This window comes from Bacillus rossius, chromosome 10 (assembly GCF_032445375.1).
Source record: "Bacillus rossius redtenbacheri isolate Brsri chromosome 10, Brsri_v3, whole genome shotgun sequence".
Classification (NCBI taxonomy): domain Eukaryota; kingdom Metazoa; phylum Arthropoda; class Insecta; order Phasmatodea; family Bacillidae; genus Bacillus; species Bacillus rossius.
Window position 1 is genome coordinate 43092954 of NC_086337.1, and position 19151 is coordinate 43112104.

A 19151-nucleotide genomic window follows, 5' to 3' on the forward strand; every position below is an offset into this window, starting at 1 on the left:
CCATGATGGTTTCTTTCTCTTTGGGAGGGGGGACTAGGACCCTGTCTGTGGACAGACCAAACCAAAAAAAATTAGATCTGCACCACAGACAGAACAAGGTCGGGTCAGAGAACGACCGCAAGAGAGACAAACTTCAAAGGACCGAAGAGAGAACTTACCAAAACAGGGGTAGTAGTTGTTAGGCACAGCCATGTTGCCTGGTCGGAAGATGGAGGGCGATGCGCGGCTGACGTCGTGGTTAAAAGAAAAGAAAAATATGCGGCACCAGACAAGAAATTTGGTTCGCGGAGAAAATAGCATTACTACGTAGGGGCTATGCTGAGATGACTAAAATAAAAAAAAAAAAAGTTAAATAGGGAAACATCCCTTTTCTGATCAGACTACATCTTAGTACTGTTGCTCGGCGTCAGCTTTGATTTAACTTGACGGAGCCCGAAACGCGATCAGCGGACTACCGACGCGGTCGTTCCAGAGTGCAGAGCCAGAGTCCTCTCACATCCGCGCCGCGTCGCTAATTAAAACAAGGTCTTCGTCCTAGAGGGTGGAGGGGCGTCGGAAACCTTCGGCAACTCTCGCGTCCGGCCCGAAGTGAACTATCGTAAAAGACTTCCCTCTGTCGGAGTTTGCACGCACTAAGGTCGACCAGGGGCGAGTCGCGGTTCAGTCGACTTAAAAAAAAACTACACCCTTATGTAACGAGATAAATTAAAAAAATAAAATTTCCCAAATTAATTTAAAATTATTGTAAAAATTTAAAAAAGGTGTCGAAATGCCTAATTTCCGGCACATACTCCCCCGCTTGAATGCGGAGCATAGAGAAAAAAAAAAACACTTCTTGTTAGGTGAGTAACCAGGTTCCCCTGTATCCTACTACTAACTTTACTTTTATCGCGCTGCGCGCAGCGCTGTCACGTCTCAAAGTCAGGCTTCCGACGTATTCGGACCTCGTAGGGTACCATGATTTAAAACATGATTCTGTAAACTTGAAATACTGTTTATATTATAAACTTTAGTAGGTACTAAATTAATGACGTGAAATTTAGATGTGGTTGATCTCTATGATTGGACAAGCTGTAGATTCCATCTGTTGGGCACTGTGAGGGAGGCCATAAGGCCACTGAGGCGAAAAGGCACGCGCGTCCTTGCACTCAGTATAAAATGGAGACTATACACTCCTTGTAACTTAAAACTAGAACGGGAATTAAAACCCCTGTACAAAACATCTTTCCACAAGAAGCCGAAGGCATTGGGACTTAGCCCTGCTCAATCAGGCTATGGATAAGACTTGATGCTTGCTAAAAGTGAAGCAACACCTCGGTCCCGGAATCTAAGGATCTTAGCTACGTAGGCTCCGTATGTCCGTGCACTGATGGTTGATCAGACCAACAGGCCGGAGCAGAGAGACCTACGAGGTTTTTTTCTCCCCATGCTAGACTGGGTTCGAGACCCAAAACGATCAACCACATTAATAAATTTGAAAAGGTAAAAATACTTTGAATGAATTTAGGAATATTATTAAAAATAGCTTTGATTATACCTCTAATTAAAGTTAATGTAATGAGTCAGAAATATAATGTACGTTTTAAATATTTAATCTTATAGAGTGATGACTGCCTTGTATATTTTTCTTTTAGGGATTTCAGCCTCAACAACTCTGATGTTTTTAATACAATTAATTCAATATCTGTTATTAAAAAGTTTTCTGAAAACAAAAAAATTTATTAACTACTCTTCGCACTCGGATTTAAATTATTTAAATATATATATATCGCAATAAAAATATATTTAAAAATCTAAAAAGGGGTGAATTACAATTGAGCGGTTCGACCTTCCATGACTGCTGATAGATTTCACACTGCCAGTAAGGGAGGGTTGGACAGGTCGTCCAAAGTAGAGTGCTGGGTATTTGACCCAGGGTTCACTCGAGTGGTCATGGGATATTTCACCCAAAGGACCCAGTCTTGGCTCGTTGGCTCAGAGGACTGATTTTTGTGCTGCACTGTGGCTAGCTTGACCTAAGTCCTACTTTTGAAAACACATATAAAAGAAACCAGTTTGCCGTCTGGAAGTCATGTTGCTCTTACTTAAATAAACAATGTGATCATTAACGGTGTAGAACAAATACAACTTTTGGGGTAGAATGCAAAAGACAAAATAAAAAATGGCTAGATGAGACAGCTTCTGTGCTCAGACTCTGTATACGTCGCTGTACATCACATTTACGTACAAGGAAAATAAAAAATATAAACTTTGTTAAATCAAAAGTCTGTTAAATAAAATTACTACTAAAATTATTCTTGCTTACTTTACAGATTATTATTATTTATTAAAAAAAAAAACTTGAATGTATTCAAAAATTCACTAGATAAAAATATCGCCGGACAAACATTCATGAAAATTCAAAAGGCATCAGAGAAGTATTACAGAGTAAAAAAAAAATTTTAAAATTAAAACTATTTACGTTAGTCAGTTTGCTAAAGATTAAACTTACGTATGTAAAAATTAACAATTAAAGTATCTTAAATTACCTAGAGTGTGCTAGCCTATAAACGGGATGCTTAAACATATACAAATTAATTTAATGGACCTCTCGTTGGAGGTTGAAAAGGATTTCACCACTCTCGGTGATTAGTATAAATATGAAATGAGGCTAGTCACCTCGTAGGTGCTTAATTTCGGTGAAATACTTTTTTTTGAATATGCTTGATTATATTATTATTTTATTACTATATTATATTTTCAAGTATTACTACTTTAACAATGTAAGAATTGAAATTTTTATAAATCAAATGTCTTTAAGTATAGGTTGAAATAATTATTATGATGGGGGAGGGAAGCCCTTGAAACGTAGGTATACTAAAAATCATTGTTTAACTAGTACTTGCGTGTTAAACTAGTAAAGACATTGGTACCAGATAAAAAAAAATACTCATAACGTATAGTTCTTTGTTTACCACTAAACTTAATCCTTAAATTTAAATCAGTTAGTTAACTTCTGCGAGACAACAGTAGTAAACGATAATTTAGATAATTCTCCGTCGTAAAGAAACTACGGCAGGCGGAGATAAACACAACCTGGCGACACTACAGAGAGGTCAACTTTGGTCAGCCCTAGAAGAATAGACGCTGGCGTGCGACACAGTCCGCATGGCGTGGAACGGAGAGGGGATGTAACAACATGACAGCAACAACCTGGCTATCAGAAAAAAAGTGAACTAATCAGTGGCTCACGTGAAACTTTACTCTCCAGGATTTACTGGGCATAAATTTTAAAATCATGTCGCGGGCGATAGCCTTGCGCTAAAGGGACGAAAGGGTCCCGGGGAGATGGACTTTGGGTACCCCTGAAGAAGGTACGAATAAGCTAACGCGGCCCTGGGCGTCAGCAGGGCCACTGGAAGGGGGGGGGGGGAGGGGGGGACAGGCGTCGACGGCCGGTAGAGTTACAAGCGATAAGGCAGGCGCTTGCTCGGCCGGCGTCGCGCGGCACCTCGCGCAAGCTTGCGTGGGCGTTGGAAGCTACGACGTTCACCGCACGTGAAAAACTACGAGAGAAAAATTAATTTAAAACATTTAAAGAAAGACAAGAAAGTAGTTTGGTGCCAGCTCCAGCTTACAATATATCATACAAAACAGGTCTAAGTACCAAAAAAAATTTAAAACTTTTCAAAAAAAATTCTTTTTTTTTTTCTTTTTTTCTACGTATGCCTATTCAGGTATGCCTATAGACGAAACCATGCTCTGCTACCAATTGAAACGCCCCTCGTGTCCTTGTTATTACTATTTATGAATATTGACAGGATGTCGACAAAACTGGCCTTGGAAGTGGCGGGCAGAAAAAAAAATAATTAAGAACAAAATTTTAAACATCAGAGGCGGACACGGGGTGGGTCCAACGAAAATTTGTAAACTCCCTATCAAGACCTGGGAGCATAGTGTGGATCGTTATTGCCTTAAGTAATAAAAACAAACAGTTACGTTTATAGGCATCCTTTATTTAAGATCAAAGTTTGTTTTCAAGATTTTCTATTACAAGTTATAAAGAGAAAATACTTCTATCATTTAACCATTATTAAAGAGAGCTTATTTTGCCTAATCATTTGCCGACCCGGGCCGCGAATAGAAAATTATTTTTCCAACACATCATTCTTAAATAAACCTTAAAGTTTTAACATTTTACAATAATCTGTAATCACCATATTAGCTTATCATTGGTTAATTATAACCATTTCGCATATACAATTTCGAGATGGCTGAAGAGACAAAAACTGTTAAACTCGTTAGAATCTGATATCTGAAATTACATTTGGAAATTTAAAAAAAAAAAACTTTCACTGGCACTCGCTCTCACGAACTGAATATTTTCTGGTGGTTCGTAGCTGATGGCGAAAAGGCCGGGAGTGAGGGCTTCCACTGGCGAAACCACCAATTCAAAATTGGAGGTCGCCGGGCTTCCTTAGTTCCCCATGATGGTTTCTTTCTCTTTGGGAGGGGGGACTAGGACCCTGTCTGTGGACAGACCAAACCAAAAAAAATTAGATCTGCACCACAGACAGAACAAGGTCGGGTCAGAGAACGACCGCAAGAGAGACAAACTTCAAAGGACCGAAGAGAGAACTTACCAAAACAGGGGTAGTAGTTGTTAGGCACAGCCATGTTGCCTGGTCGGAAGATGGAGGGCGATGCGCGGCTGACGTCGTGGTTAAAAGAAAAGAAAAATATGCGGCACCAGACAAGAAATTTGGTTCGCGGAGAAAATAGCATTACTACGTAGAGGCTATGCTGAGATGACTAAAATAAAAAAAAAAAAAGTTAAATAGGGAAACATCCCTTTTCTGATCAGACTACATCTTAGTACTGTTGCTCGGCGTCAGCTTTGATTTAACTTGACGGAGCCCGAAACGCGATCAGCGGACTACCGACGCGGTCGTTCCAGAGTGCAGAGCCAGAGTCCTCTCACATCCGCGCCGCGTCGCTAATTAAAACAAGGTCTTCGTCCTAGAGGGTGGAGGGGCGTCGGAAACCTTCGGCAACTCTCGCGTCCGGCCCGAAGTGAACTATCGTAAAAGACTTCCCTCTGTCGGAGTTTGCACGCACTAAGGTCGACCAGGGGCGAGTCGCGGTTCAGTCGACTTAAAAAAAAACTACACCCTTATGTAACGAGATAAATTAAAAAAATAAAATTTCCCAAATTAATTTAAAATTATTGTAAAAATTTAAAAAAGGTGTCGAAATGCCTAATTTCCGGCACACGTGTTATGCTAAAATTCAAATTATTATACCTTTAGTTCTGCTTCTGTCATTGGTTCACTGTTAAACTGGAGGACTGAGGGCCAATTAGAGACCCTCACTCATAGAAGCATTGAATCACAGGCCACCCAGTCAAGACGACTCACCAGTCAGCAGCCAATGAACAGGTGGCATTTGCCCGAGTGTGTGGAGGATATTGGAGTCTATACTGGAGGTCATTGAACCCGCGAATTTTTCCTGTCTCTAACCATATGACACCAAAATTCAAGTTAATACGCCACAAAGTCCCGAAATGCAATTAAAATCATTAGACTAATCAGCATTTTCAACCAAAACCATACTCTAGTGACAAATACGTCAACTTTTAAATATTAAATTCAATGAAGGTAATTTATTTAGCTTAACATAGGTACCACGATTTATTAACATTTTTTCGAACACAGAACTACTTAACAGAGTTATTTTATTTGCTCCGAAAAGTTAGACATGCTTATTACAAACCTTTATATTGAACAGTGAATCACGAATCGGTTAAAGGTGACACTGTTTTGTAGAAATTAACATCATGGAACATTTAAGTATCAAATTGGTTCAGTAATAAGATATCTTTTTAATTAACAGGTTTCATAAAATATGAAAATAGTAATACGGAAATCTCCGGTTTTTGAAAATGAAATTGGTCTGAAAATAAAACCATTAAAGGTTGTCTCTAATAATAAGTCAACACCTTACTAAAATTCTTTATTTAAAGTTTTTGTGGGAATTTACAAAAAAAAAATATTTTACTTCTTGAAATGTTATGCATTTGACATATTAGTAATACACAAACACAACATTGAGGCATAGCTTTAAATTACAGGAAATTTTGAGTAAAAGGTATTTTTTTTTTCCTACTATCAGGGTGAACAGATGCATCAAAAAAAAAATATTTCAAAAACTTAACCAGGCCTCTTCCGGTGCCCGGACCTCAGGGATTTTCTCCCCTCCCTCATCCTTGAAGGCCTCTGTACTGCCGATTTCCCCTGCCCCACCTACCTGTTTATGAGTGTCTCCCCCGGGCTCACTGCCAGTCGCTTACTAAGCATGGATTTTGACTGCACATTAAAAAAAAATTTCGGACAACCCAACCACCCCAACACCGAAGGCTTGCATGCTAATCGGAGTCAGGAACTGTGTTGTTGAAGTTGGAGCAGTCTCGAGTCACCGTGAGTGCGTGGGTCGTAATGCTGCAACGTCGTGTTGCTTGCAGGCCAAGCGTACCGGTGCCAGGCCGGGCTCCCGCTGGTGGACGACGTGACGGGAGACACGGTGATGTGCGACTCTGAGCTGGACGACTGCCCCGGAGGCTACACGTGCGCCAAGGGGCTGTGCTGCCCGCGGGAAGAGATAAGAGGTGAGAGCATCGGGGGCAACTTGTCACCAGGACGTATTTCTTATGACAAGGGTAATGAAATTTTGACTAGTGTGACTATCATTTTTCATTTCTCACACTTCCCCCCCCCCCCCCTTCCCAAAAAAAAAAAAGTTTTACTAAATATAAATGCTGCTTTTAAGGAATGATTGAAAATCAAAAATAATAAGTTTAAATGCCTTTTGGGTGTTCTTGGTTTGCGTCAGTGATTTTCCTGTTTTATTTTTTTTCCCGGCTTCAATTTCATTACATATAAATGCTGCTTTTAAGGAATGATTGAAAATCATAAATGAAAGTTTTTAAATGCGTTTTGGGGTTCTTTTTGTTTACGACAGTGATTTTTTTTTTGTCCCTCTAATTGTTAACCCAAGGCCATCAGTAATTTATTTTACCAAATTAATTGAAATTAGTACTGTGCTCATAAATTAAATTGTCAGGATAAATGGCATCTTAAGTCCTCTGGGAAAAAATAATTGAAATGACTGTAACATTTCTATTTAATTTTCATTGAAGTGCACATTGGCTAGTAAATACTGACTGCCACTATCTTATATAATGCAAAAAAAAGAACAGTTCTTGAGTATATGAACTGGCTTTTTTTAAGAGTTTTAACAATTGAACGAGAGTCTGGTTTATTCGAGCCGATTTAAAGCGCCAATTCTAGCAAAGACTGTTGAATATAATTTGATTGAGGATCTAGATAATTATATAATTGTAGTTGAAATACCTAATGAAAATTAACCTCGACGCTGCTATTTATTGGTTGGGGGCAAATCATGGAAGAATGTACACTTCTGAGAAAAGCTGGTAAAACATCACCCCGAATAGGCCAACTGAAAACCAAGACGATTTTCTTACTAAATCAGTGTTATCCGAGATTTCGCTTATCCGAGGTTGCCATGTTCAACATTGACTCGTTTAATTGAGGACTGTGCTGTATTGCAGAGGTGCCCACCCCTCCCCAAACACTATGACTCACCCCCCCCCCCCCCCCTTCCTAACCTAAAGAGGCCCCCCCTCCTCTCCCACCCCGAAATTTTTTATGCCATTTTCTCAATGATTTACTCAATTATTTTATAATATTATACTTTTTTAGTATTATATTATATCACATTTTGCATTAATTAAAACTGATTTTCTAATAATAATTTTGGTCATATCAGGTAATATTTCCATCCTGAACCGACAGATGCCAAACTGCTTTTATTGAGGAAAGTGCGGGGTTGCCAATTTGATTTACAAGATCCCTTTCAATTATCAAAGCACCAGAAACGTATTTTCACATTAGAAGCTATAATTATGTAAATAATATATACATTTTTCTCGTCTCCCCCCCCCCCCCCCCCCCCCCCCCAACTGAAATTTTAATGGCGCAGTCTGCGTCGTTACCCCCCCTTGTGGGCACCCCTGTGTATTGCAAACAAGATGTTAATTCTAGGGAGACATTGGTGGCGTTGTGGATTGGTGAGCTTGTTTGGTGTCCAGAGATAGAGAAGCCTGGGAGGTGCCCCGCGCTGACCCCGGAGAGCTGCGTCTTCCCCAAGGACGTGTGCGAGAAGGACGAGGACTGCCCCGGAGACTCCAAGTGCTGCTCGTCCAGCCACTGCGGAGTGGGCTGCTACGACCCCGTGGAGGAGCCTCGCCTGCCCACCAGTCAGTGCCGTCCGCCTCCTCGCCTCTGCTCATTCGTTTGTGGAGACCTGCCAAAATTCGCGAGTTTCGATGGCCTTCAGGATGGACAGCACGTACCCCCGTACACTCGGGCGAATAACGCAAGTTCGTCGGCTGCCGACTCGTGTGTCGTCGTCAGCTGGTTTTGTCCGTGATTCGATCCTTCTTTGGTTGAGGGTTTATAACGGGTTGAGATTCGTCCAAATGAACCAGTAAGCCAATGGCAAAATTATCTAAGAGGTATGTGTGTTTCGAATTCTAGCCTATCGCCGAATGAATACACGAATTTTGCAGGTCTCTATTCATTTGTTCTCGCGTTTATCGGACTGAACGTTAGCGGTAGGGCATGCGACTTATAGTTAAATATCATTTGGCACTACCCATACCCAGATATGCCTGCATGTTCCTAATACGTACTGTAATACTACAGTCAACATTCACAATTACTGGCCACGCTATATGAATAAATATATTGATATTTCTAAAATCTAATTTCAAAGCAATTTTATTGAAAATTGTGCATTATGTTATTTATTAAGTAAATATCTTAATTTTCTGTTAGATAATCAGTGCTTAAGTTAATAATTTTTTACTGTCAGTTTTTAAAAATGTAGTTAAACAAATCCGTTAAAGATAAGGGTATTATTAAAACTATGGCAAATAAAAATAGAAAGTATTTTAAAACAAATCAAAGATGTGATTATAATTTTTCCGATACTTCCGATGTCTGTTCAGATGCTTAGTGTTTAGTTGATGTCATTCTGTGTGCAATTTTTAAAAACATAGAAAGTTTTAAGAATTATTTAAATTCTCCCCATTATTTTTGCTGCATTTCAATTAAAATTTATGCAAAAAATTCAGGCATCCATATTGTTTGCATTCTATTGGTGAATTAATTTTCTAGATGTTAATGATGTTGAAGTTGGTTGAAAACAACCCATCTTTCTTCTAAAAACTAAAAAAGAGTAAAATGTTGTTTTAATAAATAGTAGTATGTGTCACAATATTTTTAATGTTTGAAATAAAGTATGTTTTTATGTATTTTGTCACAAATATATGCCAAACTTCTCTGGTTTTCGGCTAGGTTAGATTACATGCACAAGTGTCAAAGTAGGGAAGGTTTAAATCAACATGTTAATTTATTACTAACAATTATGTTTTTTCTACACGACTCTTCTAAACAATACAAAGAATAGAAATGCGATAATAGTGTTCATAACAAATTTTAGTATTTATTTTCCCAAAAATAGGCACAAGTTTCCAAACACATAACTGGGAAACTGCCTACCAGTATACTCCTTGTTCTAAAAAGTCACTATTCCATTTTTAATTGTTATTGCATATGGTTATTTCAATTTTTTTATTATTAATTTACTAAAAGAACTGTCTTCAACACACGTTAAATCTTCTCCCAGACAGCTTTATTTATTTTTTGATATTTACCTGAAAACTTTGTTACTGATTTTAAACGCAAAAAATTTTTTGTTATCATGGCATAGAAAACATTAAGGACAGCCAATAAGAATGTGTTGTTTTTATTTCATTATTAACATGTTCTGGTTAAAGTATTTGTTGAATCCATTTGTAATTTAATTATCAGTACGAAAAACAACTGTACGATGTAAGTCTCTGTCAAAGTTTTCCTAAGCTTAATGTGTGGATTAAGTAATGAATGAGCACTCTTACTTACGTCTCTAAATAAAACAGATAGCAAGAAAAACTTAAAAAGAATGCATTTTATTTTAAAATATATATATATTTAAGGTTTTTTCGAATAAACAGTGTATTACTTTAAAAAAAAATCACACAAATAAAATTTTACATTAAATATGTTCTGTGGGCAGTAATACCTATTATTATGTTATTTTTTATATTGTGTTTTTTTTGGGATACAAAATGCACCAAAAAAAAATTTAATTCATAAAAAATTTTTTATTTGAAAGTTTACAGTCTATTGAAAACAGAGCAAAACAACCATTATTCTCATACGTAATATATTGGCAGGCATGGTATATAGAAATGTGAAAGCACTGACAAAGAGTGCGTAGGTCCATATAGCAAAGTTGCTGTGAAGTATTTTTGTGTTTGTACAGTGTGCGAGTACCTGCGGGACTTCTCCACTAAGATGGAAGGCACTCGGAAGGGAATGCAGCTCGCCCTTCCGCCCCCGACCTGCCACGCAAATGGTTCGTTCGAAGCCACCCAGTGCGTGACGACCCTCGAGACGAAAGAGTGCTGGTGCGTCGATGGTTACGGGACAGAAATACCAAACACCAGGTGAGGAATGTGATGAGGTTCCTTTACCTCACTGACTAGCAAAGTGGTATGCTTTGTGTTGTTTGTGTGACCGTGGCTACCTAAGATAGATCTTTACAATTGGTAAGCCTTCTTAGTGTATTTTTTTTTTTAAAAAAAAGGCACATTTACAGAAAATAAAGTGTTTTCTTCAGTGGGCAAAAAGTGAAGGTCTCCAACTTTCCATCTTTAAGATCAATGGTGTATTCAGAATGATTTAAAACTTTTATTTTACGTTCTTTGAATGATTTTTTGCATTTTGGACGTGTGCCATTTCTAGTTTGCATTGTTTGTCAGAGAGAAAACTTAAATAACCAACAAAGTGAAATTAATACCAAAAAAAATCAAAATTAAAATCAGCCAATGTCAAATCTTAAATGTAAATACGGTACAGAGAATTCCGTAGAAGGAATTTTTAATAATAAAAAAGTGAGAGCGAGTCTTACAGTATTCACCAGTGATGTGTAAATATAACCTCAGTAACAAGCAAATTTATGTGTTCTAATGTAGCAAATAAACTCATAATACAAAAGTTACAAAAAATTTAACACAGAGTTCTTTAAAATAATGCAGAGCATGATAATCATATGAGAATTTTGTTTTCAATTAAATTTCTCGTCATGAATCATGGGCAGTTTCCGCACCTGCCGCTAGAAATCATTGCCGAAGCAGCTACTTCGACTATTAAATCATTTGATTTGCAGAGCGAAAGGTTAAACTATGTAATGAAACGGCTCTGATAAGAGGGGGGGGGGGGGGGGGGGGGGGTTATGAATCCCGGTTTGGACCTGATTTTTGGCAAAAGAATTTTATTAAAATACTGTCCATCCATGTTAAAATTAATTAAACAGTTAATACGTACTATAAAGTTTTCCTTTGTCTTTGTGAACTTTGGTTTGCGCATTCCGCCACAGATGGCAGCAACAGCTGTCACACAGACTTAATCCTCTTATCAAATGCCATATACCGAGAGCTAAAATGTTTACACATCAAAATTTTTTTTTGTTTGTTCTAATAATTATATTATTGCTGCCAAAATGCCGAACGAATATCTGAGATCTTTGCGCGAAACGCACGTCAGTTTGGTTTCGGCACGAGGCTGAAGGGGTCGGGAAGGCCCGCGTGGGAGACAAAGGGCGCTTGTCTCCGCCAGGGGCAACGGCAGCGTGGACTGCCCGGTGCTGAGGCGGGAGCTGGGCTGCCTGGACCAGACGTGCCGGCTGGGCTGCGACTACGGCTTCCTGCTGGACCCGGCGACGCGCTGCCCCCTGTGCGAGTGCCGCGGCCCCTGCGAGGGGGTGGCCTGCCCCGACGGGGGGGAGTGCCTCGTGGTGGAAGTCAACTGCGAGGAGGGCTACTGCCCTCCCGTGCCCGCGTGTGAGTCCCCCCAAACAGAACAACGTCACACTCTTTTCATTCAAAATTTTTTTCTGAATTAGTCCCACTTGTTAAGGTGGAATCACAATGCCCCGACGACCCCGACACGACAGTCCCGACACGACGAAAAATTTTCAACAGCCAATAAGAACCTGGTTCATCCCGACGAAACAGGTTCTTATTGGCTGTTGAAAATTTTCCGTCGTGTCGGGGTCGTCGGGGCATTGTGATTCCACCTTTACACCTACTGGTAGAGACCCGGAAATTTCGCGGATTCCTCTGGCCTCCAGAGATAGAATTCAAAGTTGAAGGTGTGCTCGACCCATGTTTACTTTCCCCTGTCGGGTCGATTTCTTAGCGAGAACATTTTTTATCCGTGTTATTTGGCACCACCACCCGATTCGCTTAACTTCTCTCCTGGCTGGGCGTCGTCAGCTCTCTCGGTCGTATAGGGGCGTGTCCAAAAAAACTGCGTGCCTATCGTGAACACAGTGCGAGAGTGTGAAGGTTTTGCGTTCTACCTCGCGACCAGATGAGTCCGCGAAATTTCCGGTTCTCTGCCTATTGGTAACGAAAAATTGAAAAAAATACTAGATTTGAAATGACGAATTGATTATCAAATTATTCACGATTACAGAATATTTTTAGAATACTCGCAGACCCATTGATATTTGTAGGGGGTACACTAATGTTTGAAATATGTGTACAACTGTGCGAGTATACGAGCGTAAAGGCGAGTGTACAGAGGGATGTGTGCAAGTATCGGAGTGCGGAAGTATGCGAGTGAGGAAGTACTATATGAGTAAGCAAGTATGCAGTTGCGCAGGCGTGCAGGTGTAGATCTGTGTTCCAGTTGCATTTACTTCAACTACAAACCGAGTCTGAACATTCCAAAGCAAACAGTAGCTCGGCAGGTTTTGCAATAGGTCGACAACAGCAGCCATTGAAGTGAAGTAAGTGTCCAGACGGAGCACTGTGTGTGTTCATTGCGAGGGGAGTGAAGCCTGTAGATGGAAGAGTTAAGCAGTGGAATTTACGCATGCACCAAAGTGTGAGCCAACTGTTCACATCTGTATCAGCTGTTCTTGACTGCTGTAAAACTGGTGTATTTTTATCTGGATGATGAGTGTTTCTGAGCATCGTAATGAAAATGAGATTTACTAGCCTAGATTATGATCCAATTAACTTATGAAGACTATACTTCATGAACATTAATTGAATAATCACCGTATTGATTGGTGCAAAACAAAAAAAAAAAATTCTGAAACAACGTGCTTCACTTCGGTTGGCCGAATGCTCAATCTAATCATATCCCTAGTTTCGTGACTGTGTATTTGAATTTGTACTGTCCTACTACACAGAACTGCTATGTAAAAACATCTTGAAGGGGAGATTCAAAATTTCTAACATTTAAATAATTAATTAGAGGAGTGTAATAAAAAGATTGCAATACATAATTGGTAAGGTTTTAAAAATGAAAATAATAATAATAATAATAATAATAATAATAATAGTAGTAGTAGTGGTTATTTTCATTACAGAATATTTACAGACTTAAATTCCTTGATATATTGATTTTCTTATAAATTCTCAAATTTCTTTGGTTTTCTTTAAATTAGCTAGTTAGAGTATTTTTTTTAAAATTTGACAGTGAGAAATATGTGTGACTCCCCTAGTATCGTCTCCAGAAAAATTATCTTTATGATACAATACCAACATAAATATTTTTCATTCTGCGACTTCAGTCTGAATTAATTTTTAGCCGGATACGCGGTGGGATGATTTAATTTACTTTCCCTCCTGCTCCCAGGTTTGCCCAAGAAGATCGGCCAGTGCCCCTACCTGATCCCGGTGACGTCTGGCTCGTGTGACTACGAGTGCAAGTCGGACATAAACTGCAACGGCACCGCGAAGTGCTGCTCCAATGGCTGTGGCACCCAGTGTGTGGAGCCCGTGGTGATGACAGGTAGGTAACCATGGCGACGAGACTGTAGGGGTACCCGCAGATTCTGGCATAATTCGAATTTCTGCGTTTTCTCCTGAGGAGGTGTTTCGGGGCGGACCGGAGAAGAGTCTGGTTTTTTTTTCGCAGAATGACGATAAATACCTTAAGTTTGCGCCGCAGTTTGCGTTCCCGCGAAATCATCAGAATTCATGCAAATGCTGGAACATCGAGAACCTGGCCGCCGATAATCTGCGCCAAGCGGAATATGAGTTTTTGGAATAGCCGAACAGCTAGGCCAATGAAGGTCATTTTTGGACTTTGAACCTTAGAATTTAGTCTCAAATACAGTTGAAGCCCAGTATTGCATGTAACTCTCACATACACTTCAACGTAACCACAGTGTGATGGAGACTGAATGAAGTAAATCATTTAACTTTTATTTAAAATGTCAAAAGTAGTTAGTTTAAATGTGTGGTAGATATCTACGGAACAAAGGCGGGTGAAAGATCACTAAATAAATCCTTAACATTTTAACTACTCACTTGTTATGTTTATTTGCTGTTGTGGTTCACCATTTAGCTCAGCTTATTTCAGAGTCCCAGGTATATTCTACCATGTTACCTTTCATTGTAGATATAAAATCTGAGGTAGTCCTTTGACATTCGAATTTAGTGTTTTATAGGGTTCGTCATAATGTGGTTTTAGTGTGAATTGTAAAAAATTATCTCATGACTGGGCAGAGGCTTGTGCAAAACTCATTAAAAGTTTTCTGTAAAATGTGAAATGAAATAAAAAATAATAATCCTGTGACTATTTCCATACCATATAACATACTATGTTAGAATCTGCTATTATTTTATTTTCAAAATTTAGTTATTTTCAAATGAACAGAATTTAATGTGCAAAGGTATGTACCTATTATTTACAATATTAATCAATAGTTTAACTACGTACTAAAAAAAAATTTGTTCACCTTATCTACAATAGTATTCAAGTGTTCTTTTAATGATTCTTGCAGTGAGGAAGGTTGATTTAAAACATTATGTTAGACACACACCATTGTTAGTTCATACTGTGTGTCATGAAGAAAACCTGAAGAACGAACAAACAAAAGATGAATACACAAACACACACAGAGAAAACGAAGCCAAAATCAGCCGATGTCAAATGTTAAATGCATAGACAAGAATTCTCTAAGCTGTCTATTCATTTAACATTTGACATCAGCTAATTTTGGCTTGGTTTTCTGTGGGTGTGGTTTTTGTGTTCATCTTTTGTTTGTCTGTTCTTTAGGTTTTCTTAATGACACACAGTGTGAACTAACAATGGTGTGTGTCTAACATAATATTTGAAATCAGTATTCAGTAATTAATTGATTGTTATGAAAATGATGCAAGTAGTGCATTGTCTTGGCTTCTGGGTGTAGGCCGTGTCAGGAAATTATCTTGCGACGTTTCGGCAGTCATTGCAGCTGCCAGGTGGACTTAAGTCAGTCAGACTTAGTCGTCTACCTGATGATGGCAGCTGCAAACGTCGCAAGACAATTACCTGACGCGGCCTACGCCCAGAAGCCGAGAAAATGCAGACGACGGCCGTGAAAGCCTGCGATCTTTATTGATGTAAGCAGTGTTTCTGGGAACTGTAGAGTTATTTTTAAAAGTGGAAAGAAGGAAGAAGTGCGTGTTGCGAGTGGCGTGGTCTCGTGCGTGCAGCGTGCCAGCACCAGAGGACCATCCTGCAGCACAGAGCGCACGAGATGGGCACGCCCGCCGGCCGCCTCTACATCCCGCAGTGCCGCGAGTCCGACGGCGGCTACGAGCCGGTGCAGTGCCACCCGCGCAGCCGGCAGTGCTGGTGCGTCGACGAGAAGGGGGAGGAGGTGTCCGGCACCCGGGCTCCCCCTGACGTCCAGCCCTCCTGCCACGGTGAGTCATGAGTCCCCTCTCTCTCGTTCTCTCTCTCCTCGGCTCGGTCGCGTCTTGTTTCCCGAGATGAAGGGGCTGGTCCTCTGAGTCTCCAGTTCCCGAGGTGGTCCTGTCTGGACTGAGACAGTTATCCCCGTTAGCTTACAGGCTGACAGGCTGGGGAAACCCCTAGTGCCATGGGCAGTAGTGCGGGACGACCGGTCGATACCAAGAGTTCCCCCGCTGAGGTTCCCTTACTGCGCTCGTGCCATCTGAACAGGATTCATGCTGGTAGATGGTCGCTCTGTGCTTAGAGCACGCTCACAGGGGTCCCCACTGTAGAGTTGTCAGACGGAGAGCCTGGAGAGCTAGTAGAGGCTGGACGGATCCTCGGCCGGATCACGGGCTTCGAGGAGTCTCTTGGTTCCCCCGCTGAGGTTTCCTTACTGCGCTCGGATCATCTGAAGAGGATTCACGCTTTTAGCTGGTCGCTCTGTGCTCAGAGCAAGCTCACAGGAGTCCCCACTTTAGAGTTGTCAGACGGAGAGCCTGGAGAGCTAGTAGAGGCTGGACGGGTCCTCGGCCGGATCACGGGCTCCCCTGGTGTTCCGAGGAGTCTCGGAGATGTGATAGGTTCAGATAGGCACCACCCACAGTGCTCGCTGGAGGGGCGAGCCGGTGAGCTGCTGTTGGTTGCTGAACGGGTCAAGGGGGTAGCGATGGTGTCGATGCTGTGATTGATCTTCTCAGCCTCTGGTCGTAGCCTCTCCCCAAACACCTCCGAACCGCACTGAAGTCGCATATCCGCTTCCTTCTCCATGTGGGGCCATGCCAAATCAGCTCAACCCATGCCAGCAGGGTGTATGTACTGGTCCCGCAAGGGATAACTTTCATGAAACGATGGGTAGTTTTGATGATTTTGCTGGGTTCTCACAGTGGGGATTGAAAGACGTCATAGGTTCAGTCCTTACCTCCCCTGGCATAACTCAAATTTGTGAGCAGTTAGCAGGTACCTGATCCAGGGCACAACCGAATTGTTGCAACGTAAAACCCTTTCCTCTTAGTTTGATGATTTTTTTTTCTTTCTGTAATTTTTTTTTCCACTGTTCATCCAAACTTTTGGATTTGGGTACTGAGATTTTGCTGCTACGGTCTGACAATGCTCCAAGTTGTATATTCTAGGAAGAAGAAATTATCTTTGTAAAAAGACTGATGAAACAAACCAGTTACCATAATTTCTCAAATTGATCATGTCATTGATTCTGAGACGTATTATTCTTTTGAAAATGGATGAAGTTTCTCTAAATAAAATATCTACTTCAGTTTTAGTAACACATTTATTTGTAACAAGTTAATGTTTAAGTCTCTTGCATTGTTTTTAGTAGTGTGCCAGCTCTAGTGTGTTGTCTAGGTGGTTTTGTCAGAGTTCCCGTCCACAGGAAAAGCTCAGGGAATTGGAAATTTGTCTTCAAAACATGGAAAACATATGAAAAACATGTTAGTTATTACACTGATTAAAAATTTTTTTTTTTAACTCTGGTGTTTTTGTTAAATGTTCCAAAAATATTCTTTATTCTAATCACAAATTAATGTATATTTGAACTCCATCTGTTTACACTATTAATTGAACATAAGAGGAACAAGAAATTAATGAACTATGTATTGATTTTAAGTATGATCAAATGTCAAAAGTCATTCACTTAGTCAAAATAAATAATACATTGTTTGGAAATTAATAAAATGAATTGTATATTACGAACTGGCAGCATTTGTTGCATAGTTTTGATGAAAATGAAAACAGCGAAAACTGTGTGTGTGTATTGTGCCCAAAAAGATTTGTTGGTCAATTTGAAATGTTATGAGGGGTTAATATGTGTTTTGATAAGTATTTGTAGTTTAATTTAAGTACTTGTGTTATATTGCGAGCTTTATTTGGTTGGATAGGGAAAATGGAAAATTCAGGGAAAATTTCTTTAGTAAGAATGATGGGTATCCTATTTGGTTGCACAGGCTGTCATAGTCAACAGTACAGTATTTCAGCTTCTTCAACCTTAAGAAATTAGAAGTTGTTATTTGATATCTAAAGTAATTTTCTTTCTGAAATTCACATGACATAGTGTGCTCCTGTGATTATCAGGATTTTATCTTTATGTGGCAGTCGACTAGTCACTTCTGTCTCCTTGTTCCTCATCCTGAGATACCACGTTGTTAAATAACCTCTTCTGTTTATACTTTTACTTATATATATAAATGCTGATGAGTTTGCCTTAAAGCGTAGGTTGTCAGGAATTTTATAAGCCTCATCTCATTTTAAAATCTCTAAAACTCAATAGATATGTGTGTCTTTAAATAGAAAACAATTCTGCAATTATAAGATGCCAGCAATATGTAAGATGGACCCTATTTTATTAGCTCATAAAAGGGTGTCTTAGAATTGAGAGAATCAGGTGTATATTTTTTGAGCATGAGTGAGTGTGAAGTCAATGGCAGGTGTTTGCCACAAGGTTGTGACGTGCCGTGACGCGCGTGTTTGCAGCCCCGAGTGAGTGCCCCCTGTACAAGTGCTCGACCAACTGCCAGCACGGCTACAAGATGGACGCGCGCGGCTGCCGCACGTGCGAGTGCCGGGACCCGTGCGAGGAGATGCCGTGCCGCGGGGAGGGCGAGGCGTGCCGCCTGGTGGAGGTGGCGTGCGTGGACCGGCCGTGCCCCCCGGTGCCCCTGTGCCTGCCGCGGAGGGACAACCCCTGCCCGGGCGGGCACCCCTTGCTGCGGCCGGGCTCCGGGGACGCCGTGCGGTGCGGCCCGGCCCAAGACTCCTGCCCCTCCTCCCACAAGTGCCACCTCAGCCCGCTGGGCGAGTTCGCCGTCTGCTGCCCCAAGCCGAGTGAGCTGCCCGCCTCCCTCCTTAGCGATTAGATTGTACTGGTACTAATTTCGGTTTCTTTAGTAAATGTCTTTGTTAGTGTAAATGATGCAGTAATCGACACACAAGACAGACAGATTTCACCAGATCACTACCTTTGATTAGTGCTAATTGTTTGAAATTATCTTACATGTTAATATAATGATGTTTGTTTGAATTTTGGACGTAAAAGGATAAAATTATAATAATTGAAAATCTTTGTTTAAATATTATTTTATTTCTTGAATTAAATTTGTTTGGCTTAAAGATTAGTATTATAATTATTGTTTTTTTTTTTTTTTTAACTTAAATATTTGTAAAATATGATCCTCCAAACCTCATATTCTCAATCATTTAACCCAGTTAAAAACTTGACACTCGTACAAGTAGATA

At 40.2% G+C, this 19151-nt stretch overlaps 1 protein-coding gene across 3 annotated transcripts in view; it reads left to right on the forward strand.

Moving 5' to 3' along the window:
* Nucleotides 1-19151, forward strand: part of LOC134536030 (balbiani ring protein 3-like) — a 160395-nt gene that overhangs the window by 127462 nt on the left and 13782 nt on the right. For all 3 annotated transcript variants that reach the window (XM_063375540.1, XM_063375542.1, XM_063375541.1), the window contains exons 10-16: nt 6500-6643; nt 8147-8314; nt 10426-10609; nt 11781-12004; nt 13815-13970; nt 15662-15874; nt 18390-18740. In XM_063375540.1, coding sequence (XP_063231610.1) covers nt 6500-6643; nt 8147-8314; nt 10426-10609; nt 11781-12004; nt 13815-13970; nt 15662-15874; nt 18390-18740 — 1440 coding nt within the window. The remainder of the gene's footprint in view (nt 1-6499; nt 6644-8146; nt 8315-10425; nt 10610-11780; nt 12005-13814; nt 13971-15661; nt 15875-18389; nt 18741-19151) is intronic.